We start from the raw sequence: 22,672 nt of genomic DNA, 5'->3' as shown, positions 1-22,672 counted from the left end.
CTGCTGCTTTGTCTGTTGAATGAAGCTTCCCCATGAGTTACCATCTGTTTTACGCGGCAGATTTGGTGCTTAATGATGTGAAAGCTATCTGTTTTCATACTTTCAAGCCTATAACACATAGACATTTTTGTAACCATAATACCTAGCAAGAGTACTGAGGATCTGAACTGTGGTTTTGCAGAGAGTTAAGGTAAAAAACCCAAATCATTCAGTGCAGCGCAAGGAACTTGTGATCTCAAAACCTGCAGGAAAATAAAACTCACTCCCTCACCTGCCAGTTGTGTGAGTCCAACTGACCTTTCCAACAATCAGTCTGGAAGCTTTCTGAATGAAAAGGCTCTATTGTAACACTTTGAGCCTGGTTTTTATGTAACTACAACATGAAATTCACACAAGGGATGTGATTGACCACTACACACTAGACGGCTACTGGCTGTACCCTACTGCATGAGACCTTGAACTAACTTGCCCTCTCTTCCTCATCTTCAAAGAGCTGGACAACAAATACCAGGTCTCAAAGGACCTGAGTTTCCCTTAAGGAAACTGCTCCTCTCAGGAAGATCGATTTAATTTTGTATTTTCTATCTAAAGCCCAGAAAGGCATGTAGAAAAGGACATGAAGAAGTGATATTTGGGAACAAACTACAAACCCAATAAAGCAGGGTTTGGCTTTAAAGTATTGTCTGCTTCAATTATTTTACTTGGAATGCAGAAGGTGAACAGAGACAACAGGATGTAGCAGGGATTGATTCTAGCAGCAATTCTTATAAAGCACAGGAATGACTTAAGGAATTAGTACTTAAATCTACAGAGCTCTTCCTGAAAACCCAGTGACCTGACACCAAAGGTCCCAGCCCTCAGGACTCCCCAGGGACGGATGTCCGAGGTGACATTCACCTATTAAAGTGGGGGACTCAGCACAAGAGATCTAATCCACCTAAGCTGTGTCAGGTCACCACGCCCAGGGGCAGACAAGGTACTTTAAGGCAGGAGAACATGGTTAGCAGGAGAGACTGCCGGTGGCAGTGGCTAAAAGCAGCCCCTCCTTCAGTGCCTGGTGGGGCACGGCCGCTCGCCTACGTGGTTAGCTGTAAGGCGCTCAGGAAGGCGGTGAAACCTTGGAAGGTTTCAACATTATTTTTAGGCAGAAACTACAAGGGGGATGCAAGTAGCTCAGCTACTGACTATACCGCAATCAGCAGCCTTCCAGGTGGGTGAGTGCTGGCCATTAGGTACTCGGCTGGTTTAATCCAACCTCCAGCATTCTTAGGACTGTATTTGGGTATTACCTGAATGAGAACCCCTGGGGATGGAACCTGGCCCTTGTTATTGCCAATCAGTGCAAGGCAGGAGGTTTACATTAGATTAGCGTTTAATCTGAATAGTTGTCAATATAAGAATCTGCTTCTTTCAGCCATGTGTTCTGAACATAGATAAGGCATACACATCATTTGGAACTGACAAGGAGACACAAAGTTCATTCATTTTACAGCACCAACACTGAGTCCTAAAAAAAGAAAATTACAGAAAGCCTTACTCTGCACTTACGTTGCCATTCTTTTTACTTACAAAAATAAATTCATTTTCTTAACAAAAGTACAACTGTGATAATCAAATAAAATAATGAGATTTTCAAAATATAAAAATACTCTGCTACATTTCATCTACAGAAGCTTTCTATTTTATTTTGGCAGTTCCCATTATTGCTACCATGTGCAAAGTGAGGACTGAGCACCTCTCTGTCAGATAGGTCTCTCTGGAGAAGAGGAAAACAGTTTACAACCAACTAAGTTTAACTTGCAAGAGACTGAATTCAGATTGGGTATTTAGAGATAGTACCTTAAGCCACATTCAAATTACTGAAATCAACCACAGCCAGCAGTTTCTGCCACCCTGTTATCACTATGCCAAGTCCTGGGCTTATGTAAACTGACACGGATCCACTGTCTTGTAGCTACAGATTTATAGCAGCTGAAAATGTAACCCATTAAAAACCATTATCAGCCTTTACTGGGAATTCTGCTTGTTTTTAAAGATGACTATTCAGAAATATACAAGTATTACAGAATAAATCAAACCCCCAAATCTGTTTTCTGTGACGTTTTGAAGCTATGTGATATTAGTACATAACTTACCTACTTCAGAGTGCAATAAACCTGCTATTTCAAATTCCATCAGACTCAAAATTGTAAACAGGCTCATGGTTTTTATTGTTGTAAACGCATATGCCCCAGGCATACAAATCTTAATTCATCCAAAAATTGAAACAAAAAAAAAACCACCCCAGCCTTCAGATGTCAATTCAACGGAAGTTTTAAACATAGTTAACTCTTACCCACACGCTCTCAAAATATAACCTTAGAAGTTCACTCATGATTAAGCATTTTGCTGAATTAGGACAGTTCATTAGGCCTTAGACTTCAAACTTGGCTGAAAAGGTTTCAATATTAAACGTGTTGAGACACTTCAGTGGAGGCAACTGATTTTACTTCATAGTGTGTTTCACTAAAAGCTTTCCCAGTTTCCAGTCCCAGCATTGAGTCTCTTCCCAGATGGCCCTTGAGCGAATTACTTGTGGTTACTGCCTCTGGCGACACCTACGGCAAGTGCCCACAAACAGCCACAAGCCAGCCCTCCAAAGGCACTTCTAGTACAAAATAAAGGCACCCTCCCACATATCCATGCGGTGAAGCCAGTGGGCTGTAAATTTGTGTCTTGTCTGGCAGTATGCTAATTTCTTCAAGGCAAACAAGCCTTCCAGCTCTTGGATTCATCACTCTCTCCTTCAGATTTAGATACATCTTCAGAGTCCAGTCATTTTAGCTGGAGCCTGGAGCCAACCTCTGGAGGTCTCTGTATCTCCACTGGCTACAGAAGCCCAGAATGGCCAGGTAAGTGCTCCACAAAGTGCCTGAGGTTAGGTGTGTCTTTCATCCACAAAATGTTTTCAGCAGTGTGAATCTATTGTAGAAATGAGGCTTCAAGTCAATGTATCTAAAGCATGATGACATCCCTGAATGAAAAAAAATCACCTTTTAAAAGTAGCCTTATTGTTACAAAACACTGTGTGCAAGCTGAGATTAACAGCCATGCCATGGTATTTTGTGAGGTGGAGAGTCTACACCACATGAGAAATGGGTGAGCACCATGATGACTTAAAGGACAAAATTTACAGAGATTTGAATGGCATAGTCTAATTTTTGGAAGACACTACTGATTTTGGGTATCCTGAGTTGATATGTATTGATGTTGAAAATATTAAGTACTCATTCTCTGACAAAGATCGGTTTACAGGTTCCAGAAGCAAGAAACTCCAGTAATAGGAAATGTAAGGTTCTGTTTCATATAAAATAGATAAATCTCAAACATCAAAATCTCTTTCAGAAAAATTCTTCGTGAGAAAATCCTCAAAAGATGTCTGCATCATTGATTTGGTTCATTTCAAAAAAAGTAAATTCTAACTTTATATAGTATACTTCAGGATTCCCAAGTGCTTTCCAAACACACTGCTGTGCAATTTATAGGTAGAGATTATGTTCAAAATCCATCCCCAGCCTCTAAGAGTGAAATAGATCACATGAATTAAAATTTGGGAGATGCATTACAATTACACTTTTTTCCCTTGACCTACAAGTCCATAGAATCTCCTGTTGCAATGAGATCACAGCTTTCTGTTAATCACTGAAAAGCAAACAAAAAAACTTCACGCCCCTGAACATTTCTAATGTCTTTTTTTGGCACAGTGCATGAAGTTAGATATCTATTTTGCAGGGCAGTATCCTCTCTTGATTTCATTACTGACTGGGTCAGAATCATCCTTTATCCTTTTTGATAAAATGCGAGCAGAGAAATGACCTGGAAGACTTTTACAGAGTTTGCGCGTGGGATGTGAGACTGTTTGCAAAGTCTTTGTACTCAGAGCTTTCAGACCATGGTGTCCTTTTTGTGGTCATCTAAGTTCTCTGTGCTTTGATGGCTCCTTCTGTTAAAAGCAGAACAAATGATACGTGAACAGACTTCTGGCTTTTATTGTTAACTAATCAAGCCCCAGTTTGGCAATCTCAAATGACTGAGAACCACCAGCAAGATGTGGTTGTTACGGACAGTGACTAAAGCACCAAAACAGAGGGCCTAGTCCCATTTTATATTGTTTAGCCTGTCCCCTCTGGTCTGCAGCTGCCACTCCAGAAAGCAGCTGGTGCACAAGAGGCCTGCAGCATATCTGCCAACCCCATGCAGGTATCTTAGATACCCTTAGGGCAATGAATTGGTACCAGATACACATGCTTAGGCCCTGGAATTGACTCCTTAGGATAGAAATCAGTTTCCGATTCCAGTAACTTCAGATAAATAAGTAAATAAATAAAAAAAAGGCAGTAACAACATATTTTGATATTTAATCCATCAGTCTGCTAGGATAGACTGTTTTTATGTATGTCCTCAGTATACCAATGCTTCATTTGACAGAGGTGGATGATTTTGAGCTAGGCAAGATTTTCTTTGGAGAGAGAGGAAAGGGGAGGAAGGGAGAGTAATAGGGTAAAAAGGGAAAGAACGGCTCAAAGCTGTCCTTTCTTTTTCTCCCACGAGCTTTCCTGCCTACGCCTATAAATGGTTTGGATGTTTCTTATATGCCATAAACACCAAAAATGCAGTCAAGAATCCCATTTTCTTCTATAGACAGCTAAATTGTAACTATTCACATTTTCTCCAGAAATTTAAACTAAACAATGTTCTTCGTTTCTGACTTGAACACTGTACTACAATAGTGCTTTGTGCGCCACCCCAGCGAAAAAGTAAAATATAGCAGCTGATACATCTAATAAATGATCCTCCAAGCAGGTATTATTACACTACAGAAATTAGATGCTGGAGCATTCAACTAATAACTCACCTAAAAGAGTGTTGTTTTGTTGTTATAGGGAATATAGAGGTGTACATTGGTAGCTAGTATTTTTTTGCCCACTATGATGAAGACCTGCTGTGGCGATGGTACTGCTGTTTGCTACCAGTTCAAACCTACCTTAACAATTCAAGCGCAAGCTTTGTTTCTTTCCGACTTTCTTCAGTGATTGGGTAGAAAAGAAGTACAAACAAACCTACAAGGATGAGGATGGCAGGGACTGCTCCAATGAGGATTTTCAGTGTAAGGATCACATCGTTGGATTGTCTGCATATCCCTGGCTTGTATCCAGTAAACCTAAACAAATGGAAATCACAGTGGTGTGTGTATGTCCAAAGCTAAAAGGCATTTCATCTGAAGGCTCCCTTCCTTCTTTCCCCCAACACTCTTCAAGTCTTCTCTTCCTTTTTCCTATACCTCTCTTTTCCTTCCCCCCACTACATGTTTCAAATCTTGTTTTTTGAATCCCATTTTTATGCTCAATTTCAGATAACTACATTACCTCTATATTTTATTATTCTATGACATTTAAATACTAACAGAAGCATAGAATCCCATGTAAGGAAATGGATCTGTTAAGTGTTTCATGTGTTTCCTATTAATATTCAGCAAAGTATTTAGGCTTTGCTTTAAAAGTATGCAAGTAATCTGACCAACTTCAACAGCAATAATTAACTTTAATTTGAATACACACTTAAGCACTCTTCTCTAGGTAGACAAATTTACTTAAGTGCTTAGAGTTAGGTACACACTTACAGTTCATTGATTGAGGGCTTCCATGCAGTCCTACAACTGCTGATATATTCAAATTCCCATTCCCAATTTGTAGAATGGATTTATTTTCCTCTGAGCATGCACCTATGAAAGCTACAGCTCATTTGGCATCACTCTGTCTTCTGTGTTCTCCCACAAACACCTGCCTTGGCAAATTGCTGGGAGCTAACTGGAATGCAATTGAAAAGGGGCTAATTGGTGAACAGTGATTTGTTTGAAGGTGTTAGCAAGTAAGCATCTGAAATTCCTAAGCGCTAAACAATCAGCCAAGCACTGCCTGTTATTTAGCAGTTTCAGCTGAAGGCCCTGAAGCAAAACATTCTGGTTACCAAAACCTAACTGGGAGCTAGGGACTAGACAGTATTTCAGACAGGTTCCCTTCTAAGTGTTTATAGTGTGCTTGTGTGCTGTAGCAGCTACCGGTAAAGGCCCTTTCTGCTAGGTCACACACAAACGCAGGGCAGGAGATGGCTGACCAGTTTCTCAATCTGACTGTCTAATCAGGACAGACAAGGCAAAAGTGGAAGGAGAACACAAAGCATCTTCCAAATTGACATGGTCCAGGTGACATGCAGAGCTGCGAGACTGTTCCTGACTCTGATCAGTGTCCGGTTCCCCAAAACCCTGCAGGAATTGGTGATCCTTTTATTCTGAACCGGCCACTAGGCACCCCTGAAAGCACGGCAATGTGTAAAGCCTTACGAGCTCATATAGGTAGTCTAACCCATATGCAACAGGAAATGCACAAAGCAGCTGTCTCACTTACGGGGGACCTTCATTTGCTGAGCTTTCATGTTTAGGTCTTTATTCATATAAGCCACAAATATTCACATAAGTGATTTGGAAAGAGGAAAATCTAAAGGGAAGTCAAGTCTTTCTGAACTGAAACATGTTAGGGCAGGGGACTTAATGCTCAGTGGTCTGGCCTAGATAATAGCAATCCTGTCTTTAGTGGTCAGCCAAAGTGGAGCTGCTAGAACTTTCAGACTCAGGGTAAAAGGACAATTAACTGCAGGGTAAAGGCAGAGTAACCTCAGAATGCTTTCAGAGTAGATCCACCAAGTGGAAACACAATGTTACTTACTCCAGTCCTGCTGCAGAAATTCCTAAGCCAATTCCTGCTGACATCTTGGTAAAGAAAACATAAGAAGAATAGAAAATGGTTTCATGTCCTTTTCCATGAGGATTCTGCAGGCGAAAGTTATCAACAACGTCAGGCAGCATTGACCTAGAGATGAGCAAGATAAAAGAAAAATTCAAGCCAAAGTATCTCCTCAAAATCCAAACTTACTGAAAGAGCACACCCCTCCTCCTTTTTAAGATGTGATTGATGCCATCGTGCACATGAAAGGATCCAGTTCCAAAAGTCCTACTGCTAGACAGGAGGGCAAAAATCTGTGTAAGAAATGCATGGCCACATATTACAAAGTAGAAAACCACTGAAAAACTATCAAACACTTTCTGGGAGGCAAGAGAATTCTTTAGACTGACTGTCATTCCAATCAGAAGTTGCAATATTAAAAAAAGAACAATGAAAGAACCCATGTTTCTTAAGATTTCAAGGGACTCTGAACAGTTTCACTCTGAAATGACTCTTTTGACAAGCTAACAAAATTTTCAGAAACCAATGAGGCCTATTCTCTTTCTACTTCAAAGAGAATGAGTTTGGTAAAGGAAAATCAGAACAGAAGCTGCTCAGATGTCAATTGTGAATTGACATTTTATTTCTAATATATGTCATGTTGGAAAAAAGGGCTTCTCACCCTCGGTGCAGAAAAGTTTATGCAGTCTGACAGCTTATTTCAAGCTATGTTTCCATGATCTCTTGGAGTTTTCAGGGCATTGTACAAATGAGTAATGCAAAACAGCTCTCCCAGCAATGTTCTTGCTTTCTGGTCAATTTGACCTGAATAACAATTATTTCATCTGGAGAGGAAACATCCCATCTTGCTCATCCTTGAGTAGTTTTTTCCCCACATATTTTCAATCCTCACAAGCAAAGGACCTCGTATTCTCATTTTCTTTTAATCATATCCTTGTGTTATTTGAACTATAACAGAGGACCGCTCAAGCAGGGATACAATTTGGCATATGTTTCCTCTGCTGCGTTCTTAATTGCTCAGCATTAATTGATTTATCTAATTTCATTTCATCATTACTGTAGTTCTGTTAGAAACTAAACCTAAGCAACTGATTTCCTGTTATCACAAGTTCTATAGCTACTTGGATTATTGATTCACCTGCATTCACCTACTGTTACGCCTAAAGAACAGCTACAGTTACAGTAGATACAATCTGTTAACAGTAGGGCAACCAAAGTCACATCATTGAACACAGCATCTATTATTAAAGCAGAAAAAGATTTTTGGGAGAAGTGACTATTGCCAAATTCTGCCTCTTCTGGAGGCAAAGTCCATGCAGTAGTACATACCTGTAACATAGACATATACCCCTTCCCACCTCAAATGTAAAATTCTCCTACCATGGCAACAGAAGAGATGCTGCAATGCTCAGACCAGAGATGAAGGCCACAATGTAAGCCAGGATCAGGTTTGGAATGGTCACTAGCATGACTGTAAAAGGAATCATCCACTGAGGAAGAAGAAAACAGTACATCTAACTTACAGTATGCACTGCTCAACGGTATACAGATTGTTCCATTAAAATATAAGATTTTGTTATGAAACAGTTCATGCACAGCAATGCCTAACACTTCAGTATTTTGGTGAAATGGCATTTCCAAAGAGCTCTGAGCCCATTTGTATTTATCTGTCCAGAAGAATCAGAGAAAAAAAGAAGCCGCCATGGTAGCGGTCTTGTCTGTTAGCAGTATTAGGATGGTAACTGCGCTAGTAAATCGAATAGTCCCCAAGAGCCTATTTCAAGTCATGAGGTCAGCTGGCAGACCCTGGCCACATTCATACTGCCAAACATTCAGAGGCTCCAAAAGAAGTGTGGCCATATAAATACTTTTTGTGAAAAGCCCTTAAGCAGGCTAATTCCTAAACTGTGCCCAGATACTTCTTGGGAGATTGCTAATCAGCTTGCTGCTAAGATTTCTCTGCCAGTTTAGTGATAGAGATGACCAAACACCAGTTTCTATTCTATGCCAGTGGAACTATTTAATTTACTATTAGAGACAAAGCCTTAGAAACATCATCACACTGCATTTCAAGGGGAGGGTAAGGGTTTCAATGATCATTTGAAACTAAATATTCCATTTCACAGATCATCTTGAGTCTTCAGTGAAGTAGAGTTGGCTTACAACTTCATTTCCAATGACCACTTTAAAGCAATCTAGGTACTCAGCAATAACTAAAGCCAAGAAGGCGGTGTGGTTTACTCCCATTCCACACAGCCAGATACGCTCGTGACATTGCAAAAGCCAGTAAGGCTACCTTCAAAACCAAACTAATTTGGGATGCTCAGGATTTGTTTTCTGCGAGTACTTAAAAGCACCAGATTTCCACAACTTCAACTTGAAGCAATGGGCTTACAGGATTGAAAATCCACTATTCTATATGCTGATTGAATGCATACAGCCCAGCTGTTCTGTACCCATCACATGCTCCATCTCCCACGCCTGTGAACCATGGGCACAGCACATGTAGAATCCAGAACCAGGGGCTTATCTACAGGGCTTTTTAATGATGGGGGATTAGTTTAACATTAAGTGTTTCAATCCCCTATACTTGCAGCTTGGAAGCTGAGGGTATGAGAAGAGCTTTCACAGAGAGTGATTCCCTTAAGCACTGCTATTTACAGTTCTGTATGATAAGTGTTTCTGGGAGTCCTGGAGTCTAATCCATTATGTCTATGTTTTAAATGCATTTCCCATCTAAAGCATTTGCTCCTAACCTAAGGAGGCAGAAAATAACCTTTCCTGACTGCAAGTTCCCAGCACAGACAGATAATCCTTGCATTAGCTTAATGTTGTGGCAAAATCGTTATTTCACCACAAGAGAGCACTCCAGCAATACAAGATTTTATGTTGCTTATAAGCAATTTTATGACTGCCTTATGCTTCACATGGGGCACCCACTCGGAAACCAAAGCACTTAAACAAAATTCTAGATCGATAATAATAATCATTGTAACTGTAATTTTATACTGAAAGAGAAGCAGAGCCCGCAGGACTGCGGCTGCAATGCCCTGAAGTCTCACTCGTGCAACAGTAGTACAATCATGGGGGCAGTGTTCCTGCTGCAATAAGCAGCTAATGCATCTCCTTCTTTCCTACTTGTATAGGAAATACTCCATTATTGGCACCCTGCTCCCTAGGCACAGGGCTGCTGCCCTCTGAGTCATAAACAATATCCTACCATTATCACGTGAATTCCATCCATTCCCTGACAGCACTATGGAAGGCGACTCTACTGGGAAGGTGGTACTGGCCTGGGTAGCAGCACATTATGAAGGGCAAACCAGGAAAAGGTGCAGCTAGAATGTAAGTGGAAATGGGGATGGGAAAGTGGAAAAGTGGCTGCACAGTCAGGATTCATCCAAGGGCATGGCTCCATGCATCAGCACAGGGCTGATATATGGCAAATAAAGAATTTTGTATGTGTGGGGAGGTGAAAGGATTGGGGGCATTTTTGGATTTGCTTTTATTTTTTACTATTATTGGCTAGGGTGGAAGCTAGACTTGTGAGAAAGAGCTATCTTTTACTTTTAAACACCTTGCTAAAAACATGAACAAACAAGCTGCCGCACTTAAAATTTCTTGTGACGACTTCACTTCAGTCACCACCTGAGAGATTTACTGATTTTAAGTACAACTTTTACCCCGTGAGGGCAGAGCAGATAATCTAAATGAACATAGAACGTGGAGGCAGAAGTAAACAAAGAGAAGAGAAGAGAATAATTTCTAGCTTGTGCACCAACCTGATAATGGGAAGAATGCTACCAAGGATCCTGCTTGGGTATGACCCTGTACTTCCAGAAAGTCTAAGCCTTAAACTTCTAGGAAGTTTAGATACTTAGTCAGTACTTAGACTGTTGGCCATCTCTTGTGGAGGAATGAGTAAAAAGGGAGCAGTATCAATGGAAAGAAGCCAGCATTCTTGTCACTTATTTACATACCCTGCCTTCCATACTCTTTCAGGGGTGTCTTCAATATAGAACCACTTTAACAGGAAAAATCAGTCTGGAGCAGTGTGATTTTTTTTCAGGAAACTGAATTTCAAATTACATCTTCACCTCAAAAGCTGAGTAAGGTTTTAGAGGAAAAAAAAGCTTATTTTCTCCCATCTCCTTCCCTTTCAGAAGAACATTCCTCAGTGACAAACACAGAAGTCTTAAATGATGTGATTCTATTTCACCGTGAGAGAGAACGGATTAGTTGTACAGATCACACAAGGTGGTAGTATAGGAAGCCCCTGTGATACATTGCCAGACACAAAATCTGTCACTGAGCACAGAGTCCCTTGAGAAATGTCTACAAGGTGAAAGAGAGAGGTGGCTTTTTTTCAGTCCAGCCCCCACTTAGACCACAATACAGTCAAGCAACTCAACTGTAAAATTAAGTTAAACCATGTTTACAGAGGTGCTGAAAGGCTTTCCAGTCATGTTAAACAAAATTTATAGAGCCAAGTTGGTTGAAGAAAGCATTTTTTATAGCCAAGTAGACAGAGGAGATTTCCTAAGGATGAAATCTGCATTCCCTGGTCCAGTAAATGATCCAATACTGCTTTTGGCAATTGTCTTTGCTAAAGTGGTAAAAAGAAATGAGGATGGGACTTGGATTCCAGATACTTACTTCAAAACACATGACGATTCAGCAAATTTGGAACTTGGATTTTAAAGTTATTTCACATTCTTTGGAAGTTGTTCCAACACACAGATTTTAATCTCAAAAATTCTAACTGTTCAATTCTATTCAACAATTGTCACCAGATCTAAACTTTTCAGCTTTGTTCAGATATTGACATGTAGCTTCAGGCTGGATTTTCCAAGTCCTCATGCTTTGTTGTGCACAAGGCAGACAATTTTTCTTTCCTCTTTCATAAGTAATTGAAGGTAAATGGGAAAAATAGGGAGGAGCAGGCCTGTACAATTACTCACAGAGGATGATGACAGAGAATTGCTGCTATCTGCACTAAGTGAAGGACTTAAAATAATCCATTAGAGACAAGGGCAGGCTCGCTGAGCTGGCTTTGCAGAGCTGTGGCAAAGTTAAACTAGGCTTCTTTTCTCAGGTAGGTCACCTATTTCTTTACTTCACTAATAACTGTCCAACTCCATTCAGAGGCATGTGGGCATCCCTGCCTTCTTACATTTGAAGAGAAGGATGTGTAACAGACTTCTGTTTCCTCCTCTGTGACTGAATTACAGAGGTAGTCAACTCAGCACCATATACAAAGACAAAACAAGCCTTGCACAATAGACAACTTGTCAACCTGAGGCAACAAAGATCTGAATTTACAAAACCTCATTGGGGTTCACTTCGAAGAGCAGTCAAATGCAGATTTTGTGCAGATTCTTAAATGAACTAGGATGTCCCTTCAGCATCAATCCATTTCTCAAAAGTTTCTCTTGGAAACTTGGAATCTGTCTGAAATTTGGTATAACAATTTAAAACAAACTCTGAGGAAATTTCACATAGCTTGAGGTTATAAGCACTTGAAAAAGCTCCTGAAGTGGCTCCAGTTGTCAAATGAAGTAAGCACAAGCAGATTTTTTTTCCCCAAAAGGATTTGCTTACCGAAATCCCACATGCTGCACACTTCTTGCCAAATCGCTGCAGAAACTTCTGCCAGAAGGGAATGCTCACAGCTGCTGATACCTACAATTGACAAAAACCCCATATCTGTACCATACTGTCTTCTGTGCCACTGTCGTCTTCAGCTGTAAGCTCACAGACATTTTTTTGTCTAGTACATTACGGTCTGAAAGGAAGATGAACTTGCAGACTTCTGTTTCTCCTCATCTTTTGAGTGATTTTTTTTTTAATTCACTGTTATGTACTCCAAGCAAAATCTATCCATGAGAGGGTTGTCCACAGTCAAATATCAGAACGCAGTGTCTTGAAATTTCTTTTTCCTAATGTAAGCCACAGCACTTAAAACTACACATGACACAGTCATTAAAGATCAAACATATTGCAAACAGTCACACTTTGTGCTAATGCCTTTTACCTCATTATCTGAACCATGCAAACAGTGAGTGAATTAAACCACTATCATACAGGAAGAAAGCCGAGGTGCAAGATCCACTTATCTTAAGATATACTTAGAGTACATATCCTATACTACCTGTTTCTTCTTAGGAACAACCTGTAAGAGAAACAGTCACTTACAGTCTCATATACTGTAATACGTGATAGCAGCAACAACCAATGCACTGAAGTATTTCTACTGCTCATGACAGACAATTGACCTAAATTAAAACGTCATCTCACTGTTAAGAGTTATATTCCACTCTTTACTGACTTTAACTCTACTGTCTCTTGTCTCTCTTGTTGGTGTCTGTTTCTTGCAGGGCCTTAAGATACCCAACAGTCTTCCCTTGCTCTCCAACATTTTGGTTTTAATTATTGGAAAAGATCTGTCTTATAATGTGGGAAATGAAGAATCAAAAAGGGGTAGAAAGGGTGGGAGGCTGCAACCAAGAAGTGGAAATGAAGTTTCCCTAAGATGGTTTCACAAAGTCTCTGCCAAATGGGTCAGAAATCATGCAACAGCTTCCCTGAAAATGACCGCTGCAGTGTGTATTCTACTTGGTGGACAAACTCTCTACAAAATACTTCAAAAGTGCAGTACATGCACATCCCAGTAATTATGTAACATTAAATGTTCTACCTGTGTTAAAAGGACTTTGGTCAGAAGGATGAAAATTACAGTTTTCAACTAATACTACTTGTAATCATGAAGTAAATCATGCAATACAGAGCAGCGTGTAACTGAGCAAGCAGAATTCTATCTCTGCTTGTCAAGAAAAAAGGTTCTGTAAAAGGATCTTTTTATCCCACTGCCATATGCTCTAGAGAGGAATCTTCATATCTTTGGATATTTTAGATATTTATCCCTGCAAGCTGCTAGATCAAAAGGCTCATGGATATGAATACACAAATTGAAATTGTTTAATTTGCAGCATATCAGACTGGGGAAAGGGTCAATGGACCTAAAATTCCAGACCTCTTTTCCGGCAGCAGCTTTTACTCTTTATAGGAGCAGAAAGTGACTTACAGGTAAAAACAAGGGATTAATCAAAAGCTCCAAAGCATTAGATTTTTAGAAGTACAGTAGGGAACACCAGCTTTATTTCAACCAGGCAATGCAAAAGATGGTGTAGCTTCTTAACAGCTCTGTCTAGACAAAAACCTCTTCTTGTCTTCTGCTATTTTGTGCAAAAATCCCAGTGAGAACCAACTATCAAATAAAAATATAGGAGAGAAGTGCAACTCACCAAGATGGTCACCACCAAATACTGGAAGTGATTGCGAAGATCAGCAGCATGAGTGCAGAATAGGACAAAGTTGCTCTGCTCCAGCTGTTGAAGACATTTGGTGACCACCAAAAAAGAAAGGAAAAATGTAAAAAAACAAAAAAGACATCACACTCCATACTAGCCAAATACAGTTGGTGACTGATTTGTTAAATGTAGGATTTGGGAGTCTCAGTCTTCCCTCATTTGCAACAATTTAAAGCAGCAATAACTTTCCTGCTATCACCGGAGTAACATGCCAATAATACTAGGGCAAGCAAGAGGTAAACCATGCACCTAATGCAGCATTAAAATGACCAAAACAGGAACCTCCTTATGAAAGGATTTTGTCTAAAGGCTTTATTCTCTATGTTGCAATTGCCTGGTGGTGTTGGCACAGTCACAGCTGCAGACTACTGCAAGAAATTGCCCGCCCTTTTCCATAGCAATGCCACAAATGTTTCAGCAGAAGCTCTGACTCTGAAGCAAGTTACTTTTCAGCTGGAATTACACTCATGCCAACTTCCTGGAGTACAGCACCTGACTGCTGGCTTTGTATACAACCTTGGCTATGGAGTGTAGCTTTTGGTCAGGTATCTCTGTAAGTCTGAGTACTCATTGGATGGGAGGATCTAGCTGCACCGTGTTGTAATGAGAAATGAAGCCACTGCCACCATGCTTTTGCAGAACTCAGGCATGTTCTGAACACCAGAATATGGTTAAGGCCCAGCTCCAGCAATTTTGCAGAAGTAGAATGACAGAGAGTATTTAATACCCACACCACAGCCTGTGGTATGATCAGCTCTTGCTCCTTTGTGTGCTTGTAGATAATAAGTGGCCTATCACCTGTATACAAATTAGGACAAAAGTTATATTCCTTCTCCATTGCCACCAATGCCACCACTTCTCTAGCTTGTGTCCCAGTTTATGCTGCCTTCATTTTAGACATAGAATATCACACTCTGGGATTATAACAAATGCATCTTTACCTGCCTACTCCTTTGCTCACCAGTAATCCATTCACTAAATTCCATTAAGTCAGCGTCCCTCCCTTGAAAAACAATAGCAAGGGTTGCTCACGCTGGCTGAAATGGAGCAAAACAGTTTCCAGCTTCTGCCTCCCTTCCAGTCTGTACGAATAGAAAAATCAAGAGATACGGACTGACAGAAGATCTTTTCCTCTCTGGGTGTTGTCAGCAGGTAGTTGGCTGCCAGCAACCAAATGTGTGCTGTATCCTTGCTGACTGAATGGATGCAGGAAGGTTCTGGACCATAAGGGACCTTCTTTCATCTTTCATCTCCCTCTCTCTGCTGTTGCTCACAGTGCCTGTAGGTCCCAGATGTAAGCAGAAATGCTTCTGCTATTGTTTCTCACCCTTGGGCCTTTCAGCAAGGACTGACAGATGCTGTGAAGGACAGCCTACTAACTGCGCCCAAATCCAGGCCAACAGGAAACTTCAGTGCTTCTTTGGCAAACAGATGCTTCAGTAGCCCTTCCAAGGAATTTACTAATTCACCAGGCTTAGTGAACCCAGTGCTGCTCTCTTACATGCCCTGTTCTTGCCCTCTGGCCTAATACTTGATCAATGGCTCACGTGACTACAAGACTGTTGACAAAAATATGAAGATTATTTGCTTTTCAAAACAAAGCCACTTGAACTGATATGTACAGGTTCACATAAAAATAACATATTTACCGAGTTGAACATATGTCAAAAATCAAGCTTGAAAAAGACGGCTGGACTATGGGGAGTAAGGGTTTCTTACTCAGTGGCTTTAAGTTTTTCTACAGCTACTCTCTATGGGAGGAGGTATTGCACGTTTTTGTGAGAGCCAAACCTCAACTGCAGGTCCTCATTTGAAAATTACCTCTATCTAGCTCTGAGGCAGGTTAGACCTCCTGCCTCTGAACTTCTTACTCTGACCTAATGCCTTCCATCACAAAAGACTCCATAAGAACCATAAGCCACTGTCTGAGAACAACCACCTATGCAAAGGAAAGAGGCAATGGTTTAAAGCGGCACACACTATAGAGAAGAACAGAGAGAAGAGAAAAAGCATTCTCTAAGCGACTGAAACCACAGGAGACTGCACATGGATAACATATAATGACCCAATCTGGGTCACTAGGACTAGTTCCTCACCTTTTATGAAGGGGGAAAAAAAAAAGAAAAAAAAGCGCCATCTTTAAATGGTCAGGACTTTGGTTTTGCTTCTTGTTTGAAAGAACCATCTCCAGTTGACCAGGTTCTCAGGCACAACAAAAAAGACTCTGGTCTCTGGTTCCCTGCTGATTTGTAGGGAAAGGCACCACCCCCTAGATCATCACCTCCAGTCACCAGCCAAAGGTTATTTGCATTTTAGCTGCACCAGACTCTCCCATGCTGGGACTGGAATGAGGCCAACACACAGACTTAGAGAGTCTGAAGTTACCTGAACTGCTGTCGAGATGAGAAGAAATGAAGCTGTAAGCTTCACATATGGACCATGCTTCATGGTGAGTCCAAGCCCCTTACAAAAAGGAATTGCTCTGTCTGAATTTAAGGCATAAGGATCTAAGAGGAGCAGAATACATAAAAACAATCTTTTCAACAGATGAATGTGAAATAATTATTATTAAATCTAGGAATATTTAAACATACTTACCATCTTTTTCCTTTACTCCAAGAAAAAGAATGATAATTCCAAGAAGATACACACCTCCTATGACCCCTGCTGCAATCATATAAACTTTTGCCTTTGAAAAGAATAAAAGATATATTTGAAATTGTGACAGCAGAATGACAAGTCATTACGAAAATTTCAGTCTCTTTCTGATGAGACACCTGCAAATGAAGAAATGCCCATCTACATACAGCCAACTTTCATATCTCTGAAAAATGTTCACTTCTGCAGCTCATTTATAAGCAACACCTACTTTATGATAAATCCAGGGCACATAAGTATATATTTCTTACAAAAAAAAAAAAAAAAAAGCAGCTGTGAACAAAAGGGATACTGCATTGGCAACCTGAATGTTTTTGCTTATGTTCAGACTAGCTATAGACATACACGGTCATCTATCAAAAACATACAGCATCTGTAGAGTGATTCTAATTTTTAGTATATCCAGTTGATGTAGCTACACAGACTGCAATCTTATGTTCATGCTAGGTAGGAAAGGCTTGAGTACTGATGTAAACATAATTACTACAGTTACTGCATTTATACATAATGATAATGAAACTTCCTTTAGGCTCTAATGAATTTTAGAAATCACACATTCATGCCAATGTTTTGAGAACATGGTAGCTTGCATGCTTGTTTTCCCAGTTATTTAGTGAAATACTCAAGCAAATTCAGAAATCTTTGCTTCCTATTAGCCAGGCGAACAAAGCCTCCAAGGATACCACCCTACACCATCAGATCACATTTATTGTTTCTAACTCTGATTACACTGACTCTGGAATAAAGCTTTAAAAGGTTATTTTGCTTTAGTATTCTGTAACAATTTGTTTTATACTACGTTATCAAGGATAAAATAAGTGCTGGTTGTAGAGCTTTATGACACAATGATTATTTGATAGGAAAATTGAATTCCAAATTATCAGTTATATGTTGCAAATGAAATTATTATAAATCTAGGAAGCAGCTGGTAAATAAGCATGCAATTACAAGAATGTATTCCCAAATACAACCACTTAGTATAGATGCAAAGCTAGCCAGATGAACCATATAAGTACAGACATTCTTTAAGACAACAGTTTTTGTTAAGATATGTACATTTCAGAAGAGGACATGGTGAAATAAAGGAATGCAGGACTATTCTTTATTTGGGATAGAGGCTTGGGGGTTTTATATCAGAGCTATAAATTAAGAGAGTTATTGGTTATGGCTTCCACAGACTACAGACTGCAGTATTGTAGATACCTGAATTCACTTAAATGAGGTGATTTCTGCCTCAAAAGCAGCCTAGTCAAGAAAGAAGGGGTTGAAAAAAAGGATAGTAACAGGACTCCATTTTGAATTTTATATTTCATGTCTGTGTATTTTTTAATTTGCTCGAAGCAACTGAATTAAATGCTTTCTTTCACAGGTCATCGTTAAGTGTAATTCGAGCTTAAACTATAAAGGATATTCATGGTAGGCCAAATAAGATTTTCTGACCTTAAACAAAACTTGTTAGCACATCTATGAACTATATCAATATCCATACTTTGTTTTCAGCAGGAAAAATCCACTCCTAAGTTTACAGTAACAACTTCAAAAGAGCTTAGAAATAACTCTTTCTTCCACTTCCTGTCTTTAATAATGAGCAAAATAATATCAGTCATTCACTAGGTCTTCTTTTAAACTAACTGTGCCTTTAAGCAGCTAAGAATTAGTCCTTGTGACAAAAAAAGGTCAGGATCATACTCCTGAATGGTACTAAAAGAAACAGTCAAGATGCAGCCTCTTCTAAATATTTTTTGAGACTGTGGAGGTGCTTCAGGTCCATAGACACTAGTCCTGCCTCGACTTAGAGCTCAAGGTACATCAGTCATATAACCAAAATTCAAGATCCAACATCTCCTGTTGATGGTGCAGTTAAGGTGCCTATTCTATTGTTGATGGTGCGAACAAAAGGCAAGTGCTCTGTCATGCGAAGCAAGCAGCTCTCCCCGAGGCTCAGTGACCATGCATGTTCCTGTAATCCAACCAAACTGATGCCAGGTTATGTGAATGGCAAAAAAATCTGGTCCTCACATAACAGGGTAGCAGGGAGTGAGGTGGGTTGCCAGAACAGTTCGTTCAGACTATGGCCTCTGCCCAGGCCTGAAGGCTGTTTAGGAAAAAGGGCAGGAAAGAACAAAGAACAGAACTTTACCCATGGAAAACAGTTGGACAAATCCAGGCTGTTCACAACCATGGGATACTACTCATCTACAAAACCTGAGAAGGTGACACACAAAACTCTGGAAGAAGGGAAAAGACCAAAACAAATAGCCAGGAAATACATACACACACACGTTAAAAAAAAAAAAAGAACACGTGGCTGCTTGTAAATAAGTAAAATGAAGAAGGTAATATCTTTAATTAAATCAGCCTGTTTAGTTGGGAAAAAAAAATGTTTCAAGTCACACTGTGACATCTTCAGATCTGAAAAATATTTGTATGTCTAAAAGCTTTTCCATTGTTTTCCGATGTTAGTATCAAGTTTAATAAAAGAGATTACTTCTACCTACAAACTCTGGCTACTTTAGGCTATGTATCTTTACTATTTTTTTCAAAATAAAAAACTATTTGACATTCAACTCATTGTGACGCTTCTTTCTCCATCTCCCTCCTACCTCAAAAAGGATGGGAATGCACATGTGGTTAGACAGAAAGGAAATAAATCAAGATCATACACTTTTTTTCCTTCAAAGCCATTAAAGAGATTTGAAAGTGGAAGTTGGTGATTACAGCATAAAGCAGATTCAGACAGGGAATCTGCTGTGCAATGAAATTCAGCTTGCTCCACAACTTTTCAAGTTACTCCTCTTGACAATTCACAGAGCTGTAATACCACAGTAGTTTTCTGCATCAAGACATTGTCCTAGAAGCTAAAAAGGAAGCCAGGGTGATGTGCTGTGTCTTCTTGAAATATGCATTAGAAATTACCTAACAAGCAGCTTCAAAAATGCTTTAATCAGCCATAAAATGGCATGGTCACTTACAGAAGCAGCCCAGTTCTCCCCAGGCCATTTCCCCAGATCAGCTCCCTGAGAAGCCTTGTGCCAAAAGCAAGCACAGAGGCAGAGAACAGTGTCTGGGAGCAGGGAGAGGCAAGGGTCAGTCCCCTTCCTGGACTACCAGTAATGGTGCTAGGGTATGCACACTGAAAGCATGCATAAAAACCTGCCTTCAGCTTGTGATTTTACTGTTGCTGAAAAGTGGTAATAGGAGCTTCAACTACAATAAGCAGAGCACAAATACATACATCTTGATTTGCAAGCACCTGAGTTTAGACTCAGATCAAGGAATCCTCTTAATGGGTAATTTTATATATCAGTTAGTACACACACTGACAGAGAAATAGAGGAAAATATGAAAAGAAAGACTGAATCTAGCAACTGGCAAAAAGGAACCAACAAACTGCTGATTTCACAAGTAACAGAAAAAAACACTACACAAAGTAATTGTTCAATTCAGGGCCTGTTTCAAGACCACTGGAAACAATGGAAGACTATCAAATTGTGTTCACTGAGGTTTGGATCAGGATTTAGGATTTCCTCCCATAATAAAACTTTCTCTGTTTCTCAAAAAATCACACACTGAAGCATGAAGAGATTAAATTGCTTGTGCAGGATTACAGGAAAAATCTGCTGTGGAAAATGAAATAAACAAGCACGGATCTCTAGGTTCATTCCACATGTGAACTACTGAGCTCTCCCGCTAATTGCCTGTTACCAACCATTTACTTTCAACAGTGCTTTGTACCTTTGCAAGAATACAGATTCCAAGTAGGACTTACAGTTTCGTTCACATAACAGCCACTAATCTTTATAGGAGAGCCTTAATGATAACTACTTTGAAAAGAAGTATTACTGCACTGAAAGATCCTGTTATAGCCACCATTTTTTCATAGAATCATAGAATTACTTGAGTTGTATGAGACCTTTAAAGTTCGTATACTTCCAAATCCCCTGCCACAGGCAGGGACACCTTCCACTAGAGCAGGTTGCTCAAAGCCCCATCCAGCCTGGCCTTGAACACTGCCAGGGATGGGGCATCCACAGCTGCTCTGGGCAGCCTGGGCCAGTGTCTCACCTCCCTCATGGTAAAAAAATTCTTCTTTATATCTAATCTAAATCTACCTTCTTTCAGTTTAAAACCATCGCCCCTTGTCCTGTCACAACAGGCCTTGGTAAAAAGCCCCTCTCCATTTTTCTTTTAAGCCCCCTTCTAGGCTGCTAGGCATTTTTCTTTTAAGCCCCTTTATAGGCTGCTATAAAGTCTCCCTCAAGCCTTCCCTCCAGGTTGAACAACCCCAGCGGTCTCAGCCTGTCTTCACAGGAGAGATGCTCCATCCCTCTGACCATTTTCGTGGCCTCCTCTGGACCTGCTATAACAGGGCCATGTCTGTCTTGTTCTGGGGACCACAGAACTGGATACAGTACTCCTGGTGGGCCAAAGTAAGCTTCTCTTACTAAGCTGCTATTTTAAACTGTGAATCAGCCCCTAGTGAAAACAAAGGATGGCCATATACCTCCTAGCTACTTTACAGATTGGCATCTTCAAGCAAAGCTCCTCAGTGTAACACTGCTGTTGCACTGATATGTGGTTGCAAAGACAACAGATGGGAAACCTTGTTTGCAACAACGTGGCTGTCTCAGCTCAAGCATTACTGATTTCAAGGAAGTCATGTTCATGCTCATTCAGCTGGATGGTATTATATGGTAATACAGAAACACCCCCACCCCTCTCCCTAAGAGATTGTAGTGTGCTCCCATAGACACTTACTTGATGAGACAGGGGATCTGAGGGGTCTGGAAAGCTGGGAGTGTCATGCCAGGAGATGGTTGTGTTTACTGAGGGACTCGCAGTGCAGTGATGAGAGACATGAGCACTGGCCACAATCTGCCCCTGAAGGGCAGCTCCAATCAAGGTCCCAAGCACTTCCATGGTCATTCCTAAAGAAGAAAGCACAAATGCGTATCGAGGATGAGAACTTGATACCTTCACTGTCTACAAGCTTGTTCATTTATCATTGAAAAGAAACATCATCAAACCATTTTCTTTTACAGGGAACAAGCAGAAGAAGCAATACCAAGAACAGCAGAACTAGAAGGTTAGTAACAGAACAGTTTCAAGGAATGAGAGTTTTGTCATCTATTTTTTGATCAGCTTTTAGAAGCCTCCATGGAAGAGCCTTTTTCATGCAAGCTGCATGATGGATGTGGCTGAGATTAAGAGCCACAAGGGGATAACATAGAAACCTTTCATCTTGAGGACCAGAGCAGAACTACGGTTTAAGCGTTGAATGCTGCTTTTCCAAAGCAGGACTAGGAGCCATAATATCAGACTTTTCATCTCAAGTTTGACAGTAACTTGTGAAACATTTTTTGAACCACTTATCTGAACAGACTTCTAGGTTCTCCAACCCAACTGTAAAATAAAATGATACTTACATCAGGCTTATTTTGGAAATAATACAACTGCAAAGCTCTTGGAAACAGAAGATGCTGTTCTTAACTGCCTAAGGCCATAGTCAGGCAAAACTATCTACCTCAGCCTCAGAAAATGATTCAGATCAGTAACACTCCAAGTACCATCAGAACAAAGGATCATCTGAAACACCAACCAAGGTGTCCGTTTGGGAAAGCAAAGATCAAGGTTCTTGTGTGCTCAGAATTTATAGTGTATTAGTTTCCACCTTAGCTGAGAAAGCTGATCTCTCAGAAAGCAGATCATACCTTGAAGGAGGTCATATTTTGCCCAGAACATAAGTAGGATTTATGTTAAAGCAATTTTGGAATCCAATATTTCTACCTCGCATTCATAGTAAGGAGCAGGACAAAATTTATAATAAGCAGTTCTGCTTGTTTCCAGTAGAGGGTAATGGATCCT

At 40.2% G+C, this 22,672-nt stretch overlaps 1 protein-coding gene across 2 annotated transcripts in view; it reads right to left on the bottom strand.

Moving 5' to 3' along the window:
- Window positions 1–2,186: 2,186 nt before the first annotated feature.
- Window positions 2,187–22,672, bottom strand: part of MFSD2B (MFSD2 lysolipid transporter B, sphingolipid) — a 38,258-nt gene continuing 17,772 nt past the window's right edge. The window contains exons 6-14 of one of the 2 annotated variants that reach the window (XM_055713121.1): window positions 21,566–21,735; window positions 16,748–16,838; window positions 16,535–16,656; window positions 14,084–14,167; window positions 12,381–12,461; window positions 8,160–8,269; window positions 6,762–6,905; window positions 5,024–5,200; window positions 2,187–3,982 (exon numbers count right to left, since the gene is read on the bottom strand). In XM_055713121.1, coding sequence (XP_055569096.1) covers window positions 3,925–3,982; window positions 5,024–5,200; window positions 6,762–6,905; window positions 8,160–8,269; window positions 12,381–12,461; window positions 14,084–14,167; window positions 16,535–16,656; window positions 16,748–16,838; window positions 21,566–21,735 — 1,037 coding nt within the window. In that variant the 3' untranslated portion in view covers window positions 2,187–3,924. The remainder of the gene's footprint in view (window positions 3,983–5,023; window positions 5,201–6,761; window positions 6,906–8,159; window positions 8,270–12,380; window positions 12,462–14,083; window positions 14,168–16,534; window positions 16,657–16,747; window positions 16,839–21,565; window positions 21,736–22,672) is intronic. The other variant, XM_055713122.1, reaches the window with a different exon arrangement.

This window comes from Falco cherrug, chromosome 6, assembly GCF_023634085.1.
Source record: "Falco cherrug isolate bFalChe1 chromosome 6, bFalChe1.pri, whole genome shotgun sequence".
NCBI lineage: Eukaryota > Metazoa > Chordata > Aves > Falconiformes > Falconidae > Falco > Falco cherrug.
This window is presented reverse-complemented; position numbering and strand designations above follow the sequence as displayed.